The 20,147-nt window shown below is 43.9% G+C and overlaps 1 protein-coding gene across 13 annotated transcripts in view; it reads right to left on the bottom strand.

The window, feature by feature from the left end:
- The window catches only part of MYO9A (myosin IXA), a 177,342-nt gene that overhangs the window by 140,905 nt on the left and 16,290 nt on the right, over positions 1–20,147 (bottom strand). For all 13 annotated transcript variants that reach the window (XM_085071095.1, XM_085071102.1, XM_085071098.1 and 10 more), the window contains exon 2: positions 4,039–4,960. In XM_085071095.1, the coding sequence (XP_084927221.1) occupies positions 4,039–4,881 (843 nt within the window). In that variant the 5' untranslated portion in view covers positions 4,882–4,960. The remainder of the gene's footprint in view (positions 1–4,038; positions 4,961–20,147) is intronic.

Raw genomic sequence — 20,147 nt, 5'->3', positions numbered from 1 at the left:
CATGGAGTGATTTAGATCAGAAGGGCCATCTAATCCAACCCCCTGCCCTGGGCAGGAACACCTTCCACTAGGCCTGGTGTGCAACCTCACACCTGACCTTGAATGCCTCCAAGGATGGGGCAGCCACATCTCTTCCAGTGTGAAGAAATTTTTCCAACCTAAACCTCCCCTGGCACAACTTGAGAACATTTCTTCTTGTCCTGTCCCTTGTTCCTTGGGAGCAGAGCCTGACTCCCACCTGGCTGCACCCTCCTGTGAGGGAGTTGTGGAGAGCCTTAAGGTCCCTCCGAGCCTCCTTTTCTCCAGGCTGAGCCCCTCCAGCTGCCTCTGCTGCTTCTGGTGCCCCTGCCCCTTCTCTGGAACAGAAGTTTTCACCTCAAGTATTGCATGGAGTCAATCAGAAACAGAATGGAATTCCAGCACAAGCAAGTCTTCCTCAATTAACCATATGAAATTATTAATTTTGAGAAGCTCAGTCTTGAAACTAAAGAGCCAGAGTGCAAAATTTCGGTAAGCTCAGCTCTGCTGAAAAAGCAAGTTGCCATAAAAATGTGCTTTACAAGAAAATGGGAGGAAATAGAGGAGAAATATAAAGAAAATCACCAGATTTTAAAACAATTGGAATCTTTTTACTGGAAAAAATAGTATGGTATTTAAGGGGTATAATTTATGACAAAATATATATAAATATGCAAATATTTTATAATATCATTTTTCACCAAAACAAGCATATTGCAATCATTCCAAGGAACACCACTACAACAAAATTTTCCTATTAAATCCCAGTGGAGGAAAAAGAAAATCCATAGGACTTACATCAAATACACTTTAAAAGGACATGCCTGGTCTCAGTACACACCTCAAACTATGTGCAACTAGTGGATGATGTCACCATGTTTAGATGGCAGTAACAGCTTGTCTTGACAGCTGTCCTCAAAAGTCCAATTTGGACGAGACTCAGGAATCTCATGCAACAAAAAAAAAATCTCAAACAATAGCCCAAAGCTGTTCAAGAAAGGTAAATTAGGAAAACAGAGAAGCTGCAGGAAAAAAAAAATCTTAATTTTGCTCTGCTTCCGCTCCTGCTGTGTGAGCACGACAGCAAAGGCATTCCCAGGAACAGGAGGTTTCACAAACTTGTCCTGCCAGAGACACTTTTCAAGCAGGGAAAGAGATCAACAGGTTCAAGTGAGCTGTTGGTTGCTCTGTTCCCTAAATCAAAAGTCTCAGCACAAAGAGCTGCGTTGCTGCCTCTGAAAAACAAACCTGAGCTGAATGCCATCTGATCTTAAATACGCAGAGGCAAAAGAAGTAGATCAAAGAAGGTGTCTGGAGAAGAGGAAAAGAACAAAGGGAAAGAAAAAAAACCCCAAAAGTTTGGCATCTAAACTTCCAGAGTTTATACAGTTTATTTCAACCACAACTCAAAAGGTCAAATCTGCAAATGCTTTGCAGGGTAACACAACCCAAAGCTCAGCTCTGATGATCCCTTTCTTGGGAAATTCTAGGTAGAGAAGGAAAAGCAGAAATATGGCCACTTTATCTTTAAGGGTGCCTGGTTTTTGACTATTTGGGACTGATGCTGGCAAAGCAGAAGAAATTCTGGATTACCCCCACTTTCTCCAAGAGGCCTGGAAGCAGACGAAGCACAACAGCAGCCGTCCAGCTGCTGGAGCGAAGGAATGCAAACTTCTGTTCCAACAGCAAGAAAAATATAACAGATATGATTCAGGATCTTTCTCCCCTCAGAAACAGCTGCAGATCTTGCGAAAGGAAAGCAGAAAGCTGGAGTGCATCCCTGCCGTCCACCTCATCCCAATACATGCAACTTGCCAGGACACTGAGGCTTTGAGCAGCCTAGTCTAGTGGAAAGGGAACCAAGGAGAGAAACTACGAAGTTGCATTTTAAAGGAAAAGAAGATTAAAAATTAGGAAGGAATTCTTCCCTGTCATGGTGGTGAGGGCCTGGCACAGGTTGCCCAGAGAAGCTGTGGCTGCCCCTGGATCCCTGGAAGTGTTCCAGGCCAGGTTGGATGGGGTTTGGAGGAAGGTGTCCCTGCCCATGGCAGGGGTGGAATGGTCCCAGCCCAAGCCATTTTGGGAATAGTCCCCAGAAGAAGTGAGTAGCCACCACCAGAGCAGGATTCCCAGTAAACCATTTGTGCCGCCTCTCTCCATCCAAGAGCCAAGCAAGTAGATAATCTATTCCTGTGAAAAGCAGAATCTAAGGAAAAAAACAATTCCCCTAACTTCCTTCTACCTTCCCTTTCATAGAGATCTCTCTTCTCCACCTCTAAAAATCTAACCTAGACAGAGATGTTCCCTCTGACACTGCTAAAGAGAACTATAAAGTGACCTTGGTCCAACATGACACATTAAGCAATGTACCAAAAACTAAACAGCATGGAAATGTTTGAAATAAATAACAGGATTACAGGTGGAATAACAGGATTGGAGGTGGAATGCAGTAGTTTTCATACTGGTTTTCTGAAATTGATGTGGTCACCAACGTGGGTCACCGCAGTAACCACCATTAATTTTAGGCTATGGGAGCCTTGGTATGATGTTTTCTCATCAACTCCAGCAAGAAACAGCGGGGCGGGGGCGGGGCGGGGCGGGGCGGGGCGGGAGGGAGGGAGGGGAGGGAGGGGAGGGGAGGGAGGGGAGGGAGGGGAGGGGAGGGAGGGGAGGAGGGAGGGAGGGAGGGAGGGAGGGAGGGGAGGGGAGGGAGGGAGGGAGGGGGGGGAGGGAGGGAGGGGAGGGAGGGGAGGGGAGGGAGGGGGAGGGGGAGGGGAGGGGAGGGGAGGGAGGGAGGGGAGGGGAGGGGAGGGGAGGGGGAGGGGGAGGGGAGGGAGGGGGAGGAGGGAGGGGAGGAGAGGGAGAGGAGAGGGAGAGGAGAGGAGAGGAGAGGGAGAGGAGAGGAGGAGGAGAGGAGGAGAGGAGGAGAGGAGAGGGGAGGAGAGAGGAGAGGGAGAGGAGAGGGAGAGAGAGGAGGAGAGGGAGAGGAGAGGAGAGGAGAGGGAGGAGGAGAGGAGAGGAGAGAGGAGAGGAGAGAGGAGAGAGGAGGGAGGAGAGGAGAGAGGAGAGGGAGAGAGGAGAGAGGGAGAGGAGAGGAGAGGAGAGGAGAGGAGAGGAGAGGAGAGGAGAGGAGAGGAGAGGAGAGGAGAGGAGAGGAGAGGAGAGGAGAGGAGAGGAGAGGAGAGGAGAGGAGAGGAGAGGAGAGGAGAGGAGAGGAGAGGAGAGGAGAGGAGAGGAGAGGAGAGGAGAGAGCCACCAAACCACCTCCATGCATCATGGCTTCCAAGGATAACAGTACAGCTGAAGCTGACACATCACCCATGTGCAGATGGGCTTTAACCAACAAAACTCTAACAAGCAAAGCTGGCAATTCCAAGGAAAACTATCTTAAAGACTGTGGGGCAGACTTAAGACAAATTAATTAATATATGCTGGTATCCCACTTCGGAGTTTCATACCTGCAAAGCTGATAGCCCAGATCATCTAATCTCTAATACACAGGAAGAGTCCTCATAAAGTAACCAGTCACACTAGCCAAATCAAGCCCTCATGGTTAGAAAGGAGAATTTTGACCATGGAAGTTACCTTTGATTTCTTCCCCAGCTCAAAGAAGTCGAACACACAGAAACCCCATAAATACAACATTATCAATACACTGTGTGCAACGAAGTCTCTTTTCAATGTACTAGAAAATAGCTACTGATGAATCTCATTTCCATTTTCCCACTGAGAAACCACCAAGATAAACCAGCATTAAGAAACACTTGAGTGAAAACAAAGCATTAACAAATTTGGCAGCAAGCCATGTGCTGTACTTTTATTTTTATCTTCTGTTTTTTTTGGAAGCAGGTAGGATTCTATAGGTGGAAGCACAACCTTCTCTCATTGCTACTGCTGTTGTCACTTTATTATCAGTATTTAGCAGATAACCCCAGAGTAGTGTCACAATAAAACCCCAACCACTCGGGTTTGGTTTTTTACCATTAAAACATTTCCACCCTACTATCGTTTCCATCTTACCTCAAGCACTGGGCCAGCTCCAAGAATAATCTGTTCTACTCCACTAGCAAATCCCTTCTGGCTGAGGGCAGTGAGGTGATGAATCAGAAAGTTGGTGCTCTGTGTCTTTCCTGAGCCACTCTCTCCTGAAATCACGATGCACTGGTTCTTCTTCCTCTGGAGCATAGCATGGTAAGCCACGTCTGCCACAGCATAAATGTGGGGCTCTAGCTTCCCCAGCTGATGGTTATCATACATCTTGACATACTTGGGGTTATAAATAGGTAGAAACTTGAAGGGATTAATAACAATGAGGATGCTGCCGACATAGGTGTAGATTTTTTCCTGCTTGAAGCGGTTTCTGAGATTTTCCAGGAGCGTTTTCTCATTCAGGTCCGGCAGACCACACAAGTCATCATAGTCCTTCTGCTGGGGCTGGGGGAGGAAGCCCCGCTCCACCATCCTGCGCCGCTCCTCTGTCACGCGCAGCCAGGACTGGAGGCTCCCGTAGTGGATGGAGCCATCCAGGTTCTTCTCCCGCAGCAGGAAGCGATAATCCTCTCCGCTGATGCGGTTCTCCAATGCCATGCGTGGCCACAGCATCATGCGCTGCACCGGGCAGTCCGTGGGGTTGAGGATCCATTCCTCCCCTCCAAACTCCTTCACTTCGGCCAGCACATAACATTTTGTTTTCTCAAGCTGGAGTTTGTTGATGAGCGAATCGATCACCTCGGCGGCCGTGGACGTTTTCCTGGCAGTGATGGGGCAGTAGATTGTCCCTTCTGCGATGCTCCCAGGGTAGATGTGCAGCGTGTATTCGCTATCTTCAAAGCGTCGTCTGCCTCCAACATCATTTACACTCATATTGGATCCTTTCCCATCAGTTCCTGTGCTGCATAGTCAGGACCGTGCTGTATCTTGTCAGGTCATCATGCTAGCAAGGCTAAAAAAAGCCAAAATAAAACCAGGTTAGGTGTTACTCTCCAAACACCCCAAAGCTGTAGCAGATAAAGGTATTTGACCCCCAAACACTACACACACAACACAGGCTCCCCTTACTCAGACGTAACTCCCACAGCACCTCAGCTTTTGATAATTTTGTCCCCAGTCTGAGGTATCAGAAAGACCCTCTGACTTTCAGTGAAAATTTTGTGAGCAACACACCAACCTCCTGAATCAACCTCATGTGTGAAATACTCAGCACCCACAAATTTTAGCTGCTAAAACAAAAAAAGCTGCTAAAACTAAATTACCATCAACTTCCCCTGCACACCTGGGGGCCCTTGCCCCAGATATATTTTTCCATGGTCCTGTGCCAGTGAAGAGTAGATAAACTCCTTTCCTTCCTGTTCGGGAGATTTTGAACCTATGAAGATTTAATAAGCAGCACTTTTTTCACTTGGTGACTGCTAAGTCACCTTTTTTTGGAGATGTTCACATCTGACACCAGATTTGCATTATTGCAACCAACTCCTTCCTACAACCACACCTTTTATTTCTCTTGTACTGCTTAAAACCAAACAAACACATTTCTCTGGCACTGAAACATCAAATGTGCAGCTGATTTCTCAAATTTCACCACTACAAGAAAATGACAGCCCACCAGCAGCCCCAAATGAAAGCAAATCCAGAGTTAAAGGGCCTCAGTTCTCCATCAGTTGGCTCTAACAAGCTCCAAACTGCCCTGGAAGATGTTAAGAGTTATTCCAACATAAAGACAAAAGGGAACTACAAGAAATGCAGGACCCTTAGAGCTGGGATCTGGGCAATCAATTATACAGATTAAAATTTACATGATGCACATCCTAACATTTCATATAACACTGAGCTTTTTGTTGAGCACTGCCCCGCTGGAGCAAGACCTCACAACTATGACAGTTCCCTCATGGCACCAAAATGCTCAAGAAGGGTCAAAAAACATGAAGTCAAAACCCATGACAGGTTTAGGGAACTTCATATAGTTGATGCTGGGAAGGGTATTCAGAGAAAGCATTCCACTCGTCACACTGTCCTTGTGCTCTCTCCCAAATTCCCAGATCCAGGACCTTCAGTCTGAGCACAGCTACCCTCATCTTTTACATCCACTGCAGGCTGGATTTGGAGATTTGGCTCATTTCTGAGGGCCTCAAATGAACAGCACTATTTTATGCTGTATTGTTTCTCGCTCCAATATTTCATTAAGTGTATTATCCCCAGCCACGTGCTCTTCAAAGCACAGAAATTAATATGTCCCAGTGAAATACATCTGGCAGGGATTCACGGCACATTGCTTGGTAGCAGGACATACATTATACACCGGGAAGCATTCCAGCTGCTTTCCTATGGCTTTACTACAGGCACAGATGCAACAGGGGTGATGTCAGGAAGTGCTGGGTTGGGCTTGCTTTGTGTAGCTCTGCAACTCCAGCATCAGCTTTTCATCAAGAAGGGGGGAACAAATCCCCCACCATACTTAAGCTCAATGATTCTTCACCCAGATTTTACTTCAAAGCTCAGGTCAAGAGGGCTGGCTATTTTTATTGGTGTTATCAGAGCGTATCCAAGACTGCTGACTCACGTGAGAAGTGCAAACAGGACTTTAGGTTGGTTACCCTGAGTAGACTGACCTTCCCTCCTCCCTCCTCCCTCCTGCACGCTCAATAAATACTCTATAAAGCATCAGGCCTCTCCACCCCCCCCACCCAAACGTCTCCAGAGATGTTTATTCTGCATGGAATTGTATAACAACAAACATCTGTGCCTTCTGCATCCAAACAACTTGAATCCAGCAGGATCGCGAGCCAAGTGTGAACCCCATGGAGAGGCTAAAAGCCTCAGCAACGCTGGGGATGCAGAAGAGCCAAATCCCCCCCACAAAACCACTCAAAGACCAGAAGCTTCTGAGATCATAATGTAAAGGGGTGTTAACTTGAGTCTTGTAAATCCCAGGGGTGCCACAGGGTTTACTGGTAACAACCCCAAACATGGCTTGGAGTGTTGTGGGAGGTCAAAGCAACGTCCATGAAATTAATTTGTTGTGGTCTCCCAAGCCCTGCTGCACACAATCCTGGCCCTGCTTAGCATCCAACACATCTCGTGCACGCAGTAGGCTTTTCCACAGAATTTTGGAGAAAATAATGCAATGAAATATCCATCCTGAGGTAATTAGCACATGTCAGGGAGAAAGACTCTCCTAATGATAACCATCCAGCAGGCTGTTGTATTAGCTATTATATGACTTGAAAAATGAATAATATTTTTGCATTTAGATATTAAAAATTAAATAGGAATGTAAAAAGAATGACACACGGTTTGTAGTTTGCCACCCATTAATACTTGCTCTATGCACTATTTTAATTAAAGGCCCTTCAAGTTGCTACGCGCTTACATTTACTTGAGAGCATATAAAAATGATGCTACATATCAGTCATTTATACATTTTGTCTATTGCAAACTCCTAGGAAAACACTGGCCAAAAATGTATGGACTCTGCATGCCTGTGAAAGGAAACATTTATGGCATTTTAAATCAATATGGAATCATGGAATGGTTTGTGTTGGAAGAGGCTTTGAAGCTCATCTCATTCCACCCCCTGCCATGGGCAGGAACATCTTCCACTAGACCAGGCTGCTCCAAGCCCTGTCCAACCTGGCCTGGAACACTTCCAGGCATACAGGGACAGCCACAGCTGCTCTGGGCACTCTGTGCCAGGGCCTCCCCACCCTCATGGGGATCAGTTTCTTTCCAATATCCTGTCTATTCCTGCCCTCTGGCAGTGGGAAGCCATTTCCCCTTGTCCTGTCCCTCCATCCCTTTTTCCAAGTCCCTCTCCAGCTCACCTGGAGCCCCTTTAGGCACTGGAAGGGGCTCTGAGCTCCCCCTGGATTCTTCTCCTCTCCAGGTGAACACCCCCAGCTTTCCCAGCCTGGCTCCAGAGCAGAAAAGCTAAAGCCCTCTGACCATATACTTTCAGCCTCATATTTTCTATATCCTTTTCCATTTTCTAGGTTTGAGCAAAGGTTCTTCTCAAATTAACCCTGAATGCTGGTTTTGCTCAATTTTGCTATGCTCACATATTCCCAACTATTCTATTTCCAACTTTAAAAAGCACAATCTCCAAACATGATTAAAAACTAATTAAATTACTTGGGTTCTCCTACATAACAAAATTAATTAATATTTCCAAAGGGAAGGCTCAGAGGCCCTCATAAAAATTACAATAATTATCTGATTATCAGCAAGTTGACAGAAAAAGACTAAAACTTTGATTGTCAATTAGGCTTTGTACAGACACTAAACATGTAAACTGGTTGATTTTTACATTCTATGTGATCTTTTGCTATCTGACCACAGTTTAACAGACATTCAGAAAGACCATTCTCAGTATGTTCATTTTCAGGGACAGCATTAGCAACATGTGGCAAAAATCCAAAACAAACTGTCCACTGGAAGCATCCAAACCCGGCATAAATAATCTGTGACAGCTAAAGCTTGAAATCACGGGCAGAGTTTGCCAAATACTGAATGATTTGGAAAAAACAGGGATCAGTGTCAGTGTTGAGGCTGCTAAAGGGGCAATTCTGGAAGCAAAGTTCACTGGGTTTATTATAACATCCCCTAACCTGACACGGGAATACAGAAACAGTGAAACTTTCTCCCCGTTCCCAATCCTCAGGTTCAGTTCTCAGAACAGCCTGGATTTATCCATCCACTGGCATGTCCCAACACACACTGTGCAGGGCAGTAATTCCTGGTATAGAGAACTCATAAAATCTGATAAAGAGGCTGCCAATCTAAACACACGTCACTGCTTAATCTGAATATATCGGCACAAGAGCTCTCCAGATGTTTCTCCTGCAGCAGCCAACAGCCCCATGCTGCTGGTACCCAAAACAACACCTTGGTGACATCAAAACTGATGCCAGACTGACACATCTGTGACAGCTACAAACAGGAAGCTCAACGTCTTGGTTTTCACTGCACTGTTTCACGTGTCAGTTCCTTTCAGAATCTGCATAATGCTTAACCCTCTCCCTTTATCATCTTTCTTTTCCATGCTCACTGTGTTTTTCTCTTCCCACTGTTTGCTGATGGGAGAGAAACATCATTATTGTCACTTAATCACCTACGTGTGCCCCTCTCAAAGAACCTCGTGTGCAAGTGCAGGAGGTGGTGGTACCCAAAACAAAGATTTATGCACCCAGCTATTGGTGTGGGGAAGGTGTGAGGTGTAAAATTTCTCTAAAATTATTTCATCCAAAAGAATGAAAGTTCTATCACAGGAAAAATAAGATTTGGAAGCGTTACAGAGATCTTGGAATGGTTTGTTCTGAAGGAGACCTTTAAAGGTCATCAAGTCCAACTCTCCTGCAATGAGCAGGGATGTCTTCAACCAGATCTGCAGTCACAATTCAAATTTACTTCTTAAGGGATGATAAGCTTGGATGGGGGGAAAAAATACCCATTAGCACCCCAGGATTGTCCACACACAGAAGGAAGGTCTTTTGGCTGCATTTCAGAGCGGTTTATTTGGACTGAGGCACCTAAGCAAAATGCCAAAGCAGTGAGACAATTTAAATTAGCACAGAAAATGAAAGCAGAAGTGGAGACACGCTCCCGGAGGCTCTGCAGCAATGCAGGACCCTGCTGGACCCGGCCCTGAGCCAAAACAAAGCCCCGCAGGCACTGACAGTAAGGACATGCAGGCGATGGCAGCAACATCCCAACGACACATCTGACTGCTTCGGGGGCTTCTTTCCTCTGCCCTTAAAATTTCCCATTTGGTCCCAATTCCTTTAAAAGAAAGAAATCCTTCTCCTTTGTTAAACCTGCTTTGTCTTGCTCAGAGTTCAAGACAAATGTGGGTGAACCTAAAACTTTGGTGCCCTTTCACTTTCTGCAAACCCAAGTGATTCTGAGTTAAAACTTCTAGATGTCCCCAGTCTAAGTCATATTTGCAACGTGGGGTTTGGCTGTTATTATCAAAAGCCATAATAAAAGAAATGTCAACCCTTGGTCAGTGTCAACCATCCTGCCTCAAGCAGAAGGGAATATTTCTGGAAGTAAAGATGTCTGTACAGCCAGAGATGCCTACTCAGCCTCTGAGGGGGGTTACCAGAACATAAAAGAAGCACTGAATCCACAGCTCACCAGTCCCGAAGACCCACAGTTGCCCACACTGGAACTAAAATAGGTTGCAAGTGCTCTCTAAGTTGTTCTTGAGCTCAATAGCTTCTTCCATGGCCTGAAAAATTTCAGACAAGTCATATCAGGCTGGTTTTCCCCTGTGTCTTTCATTTTATTCAGCACTTCAAGCAACTCTGTCACCTCCTGGTCTGCTCACTTCAATAGAGGAGAATGACTCTTGAGTTTCAGTTTGGCACCTGGAAGCTCCTTGCTGGGGACCAGAGGTGTTTCCTCCTCTCTTTCAGAGATGGGCTCGTTTCCCCACACTTTAATCTGACATTTCTTGATATTAAAAAGTCGATGGATACATAAAGCACCTCAGTGAACGATAATCCCTTCCAGAGCCTGGAATCACCTTGTCTTGAAGTTTTGGTATTTCCCTATGGTATGACAACCACTCTGTGGTTCCTCTTCTTCTAGAAACTGGGAGGTGGGTGAGGAAGTTGCTATCCATCACATTCTTGCTGATGTATCTCCTGTGGAAATCTCTCAGCTTCTACTGGACCTTTTAGCTGACACAAAATGAAAATGGGAAGAAAAAAACCCCAAACTAAAAAAATTACTAGAAAAGCTGTTGTGAAACAAGTTACTCCTAAAATGTTACAAACATTTCTGATGAAGGAGGAACTGAATTGGGATATGATTAACAACACAATCACTTATTCTCTCCATTAAGGTCAAAGCACTTTCTGTGCAGGGAATGAATCAGCATCCAAAGAATTAATTTGGGCTACACAGTGAATGGAACTCTTGCCTGCACAATTCCTGCCTCACCAGCTGGAGATGCCGCCAAAGGCACAGACAGGGGCCAAAGAAATGAAGATTAAATAAAGGGACTACAAGAAGCCTCGCTGAGGTCTTGACTAAAGCAGCTACATGGGAGAAGTGACTTCCATCTTTGCTTCTGTCATGGCATCTCTGTGTGGTGTGGGGAAACCCAAAAAAATGGTGCAAAGAAAATCCTACCCTAGATTATTCCTCTTTCTTGAGCTCCGGATTTGAGTCACTGAATCTTGACTTCTGGAAACACTTCTGTCCTCCCAAAACATGCCCCTACACAGAGAATGGGGTCCTTCAGATGCTCCTTTGGCTTTTTTTTTTTTCCCAAAACCCAGCAAAACAGTAATATAGAAAACAAAATTTAAAGAAACGAAGGGAATTGCTGAATCTTCTCCCAGGCTGCAATGGTGACACCTGTTTAACTCAATTCATTGCTCCCACATTCCCTATATGACTAATGAGAACTGTCAGTGAATGGCAAGGACTAACAAAAAAGGCAGAAACTAAGGAAGAGCCTGGTGTATCCCAAGTGTTTCATGTTCTCCAGGGAGAAAAATCCTTGCTACAGGTTGTTTTGCTGCTTCTCATGACTAATGAAGTAGTCACTGCCGAGACGTGGGACAACCCTGCTCCAAACACCAAGACAAATCTGTCATTTATAAAACTGACAGAATTACATTTACAGCCCCTTCAGGTTTTCCTGGATTAACTTCAGGCTCCAGCATCATCATCAGACAGAGCATCCCTCACCGGCACAGCAATTCTGTTCACATGAATGGCCAAAATATCACATTTTCCACCCTGATTGGTTGGATTTGCTCCTCACAGGTGGACACAGAGGAGTTCAGCCTGTGGAAATCCATCTGGAAACAAATCTGGAGTTGATATCCACAAAACACAGATTACTGTCAAATCCCACACTGATGCAGGCACAGAGCAGAGCCAGAAAGGATGGAGACGGCTGCAGAAACTGTAAATGGACTCAGGATCTCCCTCTTAGTTCTCCAAACATGTGCCAAGCTATTTATATTTTAGTTTGCAGCTAAAATTTCACATAGAGAGCCTGAAAACCAGCAGCACTTACAATAAAAATATTTTTGAAGCTGCTAAAAATGAAGGATATGAAGTGTAAGAGCAGAGTGACGGTGCCAAGGACTAAAGGAATTCACACTGAGGAGTGTCTTCCAGCCCCAAAATAACTGCAGAAAATAGCTTTCGAGAACTCAGGAATCACACCAGCGTTAAGGACAAGGTGCTTCTGCTCTAGGGGAGCTCAAGAGCTTTCAGAGAACAAAACCTGGGGAAATCAAGGAATCCTTTTCCTCCTAATGTGGAGCTGCAGGTGGTGGGAGCAGCCTGAGGACTGTCGCGCCAAAAAGGAAGCTCACTGAAGGATGTGGAGGCACTCCAGGACTGCTTGCAGCTCCACAAGCATCACACTTGAAATAACAGCTGAGCAAAAGGCAGAAGAATTTCCAGAAGCACCAAGGATTGCACACATACATTGTGCTGGCACCTAATGCCACCAAATCGCTGCATTGGGAAGTTTCCAAAGATAACTGAAATAAAGGGCAGCTCATTTGAAAAAAAATGTTATATTTATATGCCATCACCAAGAAATTATTTCTGACCTTTACGATGAAATGGCAAAGTATTTTGAATATTGCCATATAAATATATATCCATCTATATCAACTACATATATCAATATACTGATAAATATCAATATATAGATCCATGCCAAAGGATTTTGGTGGGTTAAAGAATCATGTACTCCCATAGATCCTCAGTATGGATCCTTCCTCAACATTCTCTGTCCTTGGGAAACTCAACCCACTTCCAGCACAAGCCAAGACAAACACCAACACCTCTCAGCTTTGCTTATTGAGGATCCCAGGGACACAGGAAAATAAACATTAAATCACCATGGAAGTGACAATACCTGCACTGCATTTCCCTAAAAATATAAAATTATGGACAATATACATAATTGAATGTCAGTATGATATTTTTGAATACTGGGTCAAATAATAATTAATAATTTTAGATGTTTTTCTTGTAGTCTTAGGAGCTTTGAAATTATTTTGAAGAAGACAATTCAGCTTAGGAGCAAAGTCAAATTTAAGTGCAATAGCACCAGGAGAAGACATAATAATGTGGTTACTGATGTTCTCCCTTTCCTCATTTTATGGAGGATTATGAACCATGACTGATAGTGAGGAAGGGATGGTTTTAAAGCCTTCTCACAGAAAACTCTTTTTGGCAAACAGTCCATTTCAAATAAAATTTTCCACTGTTCCCTATACAATTTTATTGCATTTCACAAGAATTATTACCTGTGACCCACCAACACAAACCCATGAGCTTTCTCTTCTGCCAAGATGATTCCAACTTTCCTCCTGATAGGACATACACTGCTCAAGATTAAAATGGACGATAAAAATGAAATCTGGCTAGGCAGCAGCCAAATCCCACTTTTTCCCATTTTAGGTAGAAGACACCTGTAATTGAACAAGAGTTTAAAAGGCTGATTCTCCAATTTTTCAGGTCGGTCTTCTACTTTTAAAGCGACACTACAATCCAGCTTTTCTCAAGCATCTGAATAGGAATAAAGTTATTTTTGGGAATCCATATTCTTACAGTGCCATGTGCCGCTGCAGCTGCTGGTTTCTTCTCCTACAAGTCAGATTTTCCAAACAAAATGACTGAGGCTTCCACTCGAGCGCATCCTCATTCTTTTAAACCCTGCCTTAAATGAATACGACCCTCAGCTAACTTCACCCTCCGGCTGCCTCTTGTCCTTGCACCTCCTTCCCGTTTTCCACAGGCAATGAAATCACTTCCCCACAGAGAATCATCTCGGCACTCAGTGAAGGTCAGCCCTCAACAGCAGGAGCTGCAGCCTCATCAGGAAATCAAGAGACTTCTCCTGACTGGATTCAGTTTCATATTAAGTAAGAGGTGATGCCATTTGTTATCTGTGTCCTCTCCACGGTCACTGTCTCAAACAGCTTAGTGATATTTAATGACCTAAAGATTCTAGCAGACTAATATAAATAACTTATTCATAAGTTATTTATATGATATCTTTTAGGGATTTGATTTCTGTAGCCAGACCAAATACAGGTACCTTCCACTCCTTTAAACCAAGCAGCTCAAAATCCTCCAAAATTAGTGCTTCTTTTCTATGTAGAACTGCCGAAATCCTGTAGTACCAACGTGAAAGCATCCTTCTGCTCTCTGGTCCCTGCAGAAGCAGGATTCCGTTATCCAGAGACTGATTCCAGGTTGGTAGCAATCTATACATTCTTTGCACAGCCCACACAGCACAAGGAATAGATTTCAGAGCGCTCAGAATTGTGCTGTCGAAGATGAAAGGGAAAACAATATTAAAACTGTACTGCCAGATCTGCACAGTTACCTTACAAATGAAAAAAAACCAAAAAATATCCAAAACCAAAACAAACACCAAACAGTGTGAGTCATACTTTAAACAAGACTTTCAGCAACTAGTTCACAGAAAAAAAAGTCTTTTTCCTCTAAAGGACATATTTATAAAAAATATTCAGCCCACAGATGATGATAATTTACAAGCAAAGCAGGAATAGGATGTTGGATTTAAATGAACCAGAAAACAATATATTATATCTGAAAATTAAACTGACAGATAAATGCCACAACACAAGAGTGGCTTTTAAACTTGAAGAGTGTTCTGAAAGCATCATCATGAAATCAAAAACAAAAGCCTTCCCACAATGGAAGAAGTACTGAAAAATCCCTTGAATTAGAGCTGACAGCTCCAGTAAAAATAGTTCTTGGCAGCTACCTGAAACACAGGCTTTGCAGTTCTTTGAAAACACTGACAACAGACAAAGAAAAAAAAAACAAACAAAAAAAGCAGGTGCTAATCAAGTTTTTAATTGAAATATTTCCCTTGTCCCCAGTCCCTCTCCAGCTCTCCTAGAGCTCCTTTAGGCACTGGCAGGAGCTCTAAAGTCTCCCCAGAGCCTTCTCCTCTCCAGGTGAACACCCCCAGCTCTCCCAGCCTGGATCCAGAGCAGAGGAGCTCCAGCCCTCGGAACATCTCCATGGCCTCCTCTGGGCTCACTCCAGCAGCTCCACATCCTGTTGATGCTGGACCCCAGGGCTGGAGGCAGCTCCGCAGGTGAGGTCCCACCTGAGCAGAACTTGAAGCCCTGGACAAGCTAAATTCAGCTTCTCCTTAAGGTCCTAAGGTGCAGATGCTCTGACCCAGCATTTTGCTGTAATAAACATGTATTTTAGGGTGCCCCTGGGGGTTTATGGGGGTTCCCACACCTTGTGCTAATCACACATCACTGATAGGACTAGGAGGAAACCATCCCTGATTTCCAAACCTGGCAAACAGGTATGTCCCTACAGCCACCCAACACAAAGAAGGACAGACAGAACCTACAAACAAGGACTAAGATGACACCAGGGGACAAAGAGGCTTTGCATTTCAATTGAATCTTCCCAGTTTGGGGCAAAAGTGGGAACAACATCACAGCTGGGATCTGGATTTCATCCTGCATCTGGGTAAGAGTTTCCGCCTCACCCAGCCATGCTACAGCTCGACACCAACTTGGGGAGCAGAGGAATGTGGCTGGGGAGAAAATAAAATTCAAAAGCACATTCTGAAAAATAAAATTATTTTATAAATCACTGTACTTATCCAATAAGGTAAGAAAGAAGTCAAATGAGATAACAGTCTGTGCCTCATTATATTCTCTGGAAGAAAACCACATCTTGTCTGGAAGCTGACAATCTAGTTTCTTGGGAGATCAAGCAGCAAAAATTGAAATATTCACCAGACTGGCAGTGGAACGATTTCAGTGCTTCAGTGGGCACAAACTAAACCTGAGCATATTCAAACTAGCACAATGCTAGCTTTTTCTCAGTACTTCCATGTGTCCTCCCCTGTCTTTAGGACTATTTTTCCATCCAGAATATGATGTGCAGGGTGAATTTTCCAATTTTTTTCCATTGACAGGCATGATTTTTCATTAGAATAGAGCACTACTATGAAAAAGAAATTCTGACCTGGTCCATCCTCAAAAGGGAAGATTAAAACAAAGGGAAAACAAATGGCTCCAGAACACAGAGCACAGAGAGAGGGCAGGCATCCTCAGATGGCTGAAGAAATGAGATGACAGATTGCAGCAGCCCAGTATTAAACATCTCCAAGATAATTCCCCATTCCAAGCAGACCCACCACGAGGAGAAAGAGAAGCTCCTCTAAGCCAGGTCTGCCAGAGTGCTTCTCCGACATCTGCTCCTGCATTTTCTGCCGATCGCTCCCAATCGGCTCCAGTGACGGATTTGCCCTAATTGCAGGCGGCGGATAATCACCCTTATCCCGAAATGGGGCGCCCAGTGCAATGTGAAAACATCCCCTTTCCACCTCCTCTGCTCATTTCCTACAAAACCTGCTCTAAATCTAAAGCCTCCCACGGGATACCTTGGCTTTGAACATGTCTGAGGTGATTCTATAATTATTGAAGGACTATAAGCTTCAGTTGCTGGTTATTCCCAGAGAAAGTCATAGGGCCCTCTCACCTTTTACTTTCCACTATGTGCCATCCTGTCTCTCCCAGTTTTTGTCTTCCATGTTCAGGCGAAAGCAGAGGCACCTCCTTCCCACAAAACACACAGAGAGCTCCCTATCTTAGTGCAGAAAACCACTGATTACACCTAACACAGGACGTAAGATACCAAATCCCTCCAAAAACTGCAGCACAAATGGGTTTTAAGCCTCTTCCTTAATAAAAAATATTAAGTATATTTTAGATACTTTCTGTGCCATCAGTACAGAAAAAGACAATTGCGCATTGAGCAAACTTAGAGTGAAGAAGTAATTGTAAACATAATCCTGAAGTTTCTTGAAGCTCTTTATAAATCATTATGAGCAACCAAATAGATTTCGCAAGCTTGAAACAATTCCTAAACCTGGCATCCTTGCCCTTGGGAGGGGACAGGACACAGCCAAGGTCAGCCGTGTGTTATCTGGAGAAACTGAAACGCGATGCTGATCCTGGTGGAACAGGCTCAGGTGACACAGCTGGCCTCATTTCCACCTTTTATTTGCATGAAGGACAACTGAAATGGGAATGACAGACCCTCCAGATACCCAGATCTCGTGGTTTTCCATCACTTAGAAAATACTCTCCAATACTGGAACCTGGTTTAGGAGAATCCAACATCGATCATAAAACAGAACCCGTACTTTCTGCCACACTAAAATACAATGTTACATCACAAACCTCTCCCTGAAGTTCACAAACACTTTCCAAAATCCTGCCAAAAAATATCACACAATTTACTTTTCTCAAGCTATTAAATCTTCATTCATATTCACCACATTGCAAATATTCCAGTTGAAAGTATTTCCAGTCCTGTGAATGTGTCTTATCTTTTTCATACTCAAATGATTTCAAAACGTTCATCTCCCCAACTACCAATACCTCAAAGTTTCCCGGGAATTGTTTTATGTAAAGCAGAAGTTTGGGGAGGGGGACGATAAATCCTTTTAACCAAACGCTTTCAGATTACGACGAATTATTCCACTGGCACAAGGCCAGCACAACTCTCCACAGCAGAAAAAGAGGTCGGGCAAATCCAATAACGAGTATTTAAAAAGACAAGTCAACAAAATTAGTTCAATTTTCTCACTGGAGGCAAAGTAAGGTCATTATGGAACAGGGAGGGGTGGGGGACGAAGAGGAGATTCAGCAATAAAATAATAAAAAAATCCCAGAATATTCAACCTATTGAGTTTTGAAATTACATCCACTCCATTTCACTGGCAGAATTAGAAACATTAGGACAGCGGTGCTGCCACAACAGGCAGGTGCCCGGGGCCATGACATGCAGCAATCCACCCCCTCTCCCTTCGCCCCGCAGCCATTGGAGTGGCCGGAGCAGATGCCACCTCTCAGATCTCATCAGCCACGGGAAGACACAGCGTGGGTCCGACATGCCCAGAACTCCTGGGATCAGCTGCCGGCATGAGCATGGTGGGAGGAATGTGCAGGTGTGTCACCCCTTCAAATTATAAAGTACACTAAGGAAAAATGCAAAGTGCCCTAAAAGGGAAATTATGACATAGGGATCTCAGCAGAAAGGTTTGGAGGACTCATCTGGGTTGGTCGGATGAACACCAGGTTATTGCTCCTTGTTCAGACAGGACCAAAACAGACCTGATTTCTTTACCATGCTTGATATTTTCACACCATCTGTATTTGTGTGGGGCTTTTTTGAGACATAAAATGATATGGATGGGCCTTCTGTTCACAACAGGCCCACCCTCATGCACCCCCCTATAAAACTCTGTCCTCAGTATACCAAGCCCACGTATACTATAAGCACAGGAAACACAGACCACAATTCAGACTGGAAACCAGAGACTTATCTGACTTTTCAGGACAGAAAACTTGTTTTCTACCCTATCCTTTCATCCTCAGTCAAAAGTCGCTTTCAGCAGAAAAACGCATTTTAACCAGCCTAGGATTGTTATCCTTGTCTACACCTTGGCTGCAGACAGAAAGCAATCCAAAGTTTCCCAGACATTTAAGGGCATAAATGGGCTTGTGCTGTCAGTGTTTGAGGTCTGACAGACACAGAGGGACCCACTTGTTGTATTCCTGCTTGTCCTTGCTGACTTTACACCTGAGCCTTAGGGATTTTCCACTTTCCTTGAGCCTTTCCAATCAAGTCTGTGGTAAAACTCATCAGCAATTTGACTTAAACAAACATCCTTAACCCTGACCTTTAAAGGATGATCCAGTTTGAAGGGTAATTTTTTAACGGATGATGGATTTGGGTTGTTGCGCTTTTTAAAACATGTTTCTCTGAAATAGAGGTTTGGGGATTTTTAGAATTTTATTTATTTTAATGAAGTGTGAAAGACAAGACCAAGTTCCTTGTCCTCACATTCCATAACCTGCTGGTTTGGGATTCCCCCATCAAAAGTCACCCCAGGCTCTCATGTTGCCATAAGCAAAGTACATCCTGCATCTCCACCTTCCAAACTGTTACCACTGAAGGGATTCTCTGATTTATCATGTAATCATTGACATCCCTCCTTGGAAGTCTCCCTTATCACCTTTATCGCTGTATCACTTAGATCCCAGACACAGTCCTGAAATCAACTGGGTAGAGGTTTCAGCCTCAATTGCCTAAAATACAGCACTGGATATGATGAAATAAAGCTACTCCCAGTGATTAGAGAATCCCAGAATTGTTTGATTTGGAAGGGACCTTAGAGATCATCTTGTTCCAACTCCATCATGGGCAGGGACACCATCCATTATACACCATCCCTTTTTAATTGTTCCATCTCTTTTAAAATGCCCGTTATCAGCAGGAATATTTTCAAAACATTTCTGCTCTACTAAGACCACGAATTCATCGTTTGTATTAAAGGACAATGATTTTTAAAAATGCAGTAAAAATAAGTCCTGTGTGGGAAATAAGTGCTCTAACTGCGCTGTTTTGTCAAGTTAAAAAATATGCTGGCATTCTGGTTTGCATTCATTCTGTCTCCATTCATCATTCAAAAATCAAATTTTAATTTAAAAAAACCACAAACCTTAAAGAAGTGTGTGCAAGGAAGAGATTTTCCAGCCTAAATCACCAAATAATCCAACTGCAAACTTCAGTCACGTCTTTAGTCCAAGGACAACCTGTTCACCTCTAACACAAACCAATTGAAACAAACTTTGTTTAAAGACAGTTGTAAAACAGATTTGTTTAAAAAATGAAAGTTTCAGCTTTTTTACTACCTTCCAGATGCTGCTAAATTTGTCAATTTCAGTGCACTGTTCCAGTAATTTGGGTAAATCAGTGAAGCCTTGGCAGCCCCTCGCAATTGCAGCTGAGTTTGTTCTTCACAATTTGTTAGATAGGAAAAAACCCAAAAGAGATTGGGCTTTCTCCAAGTACATAATTCAGTTTTATAATTAACACTTAACTATAGGGGGATTTGAGCAGAAAAGATCCTCAATCCCTTAAATTCACCACAGTATTTACACTCCTACCTTTCGCAATAATTAATGTTATGGAAATGGTGGTTTAGAAGTTGCTCTTTAAGGAAAACATCCCACTAGCAGGATGGGGGGGGTTAAAAAAGTCTAATAAACATTCCAGAGTGAGTACATGATCTCCTT

This window comes from Lichenostomus cassidix, chromosome 10, assembly GCF_008360975.1.
Source record: "Lichenostomus cassidix isolate B80296 chromosome 10, HeHo_3.0, whole genome shotgun sequence".
Taxonomy (NCBI): Eukaryota; Metazoa; Chordata; class Aves; order Passeriformes; family Meliphagidae; genus Lichenostomus; species Lichenostomus cassidix.
The sequence above is the reverse complement of the archived record's forward strand: the minus strand, read 5'-3'. Positions and strand labels throughout refer to the sequence as shown.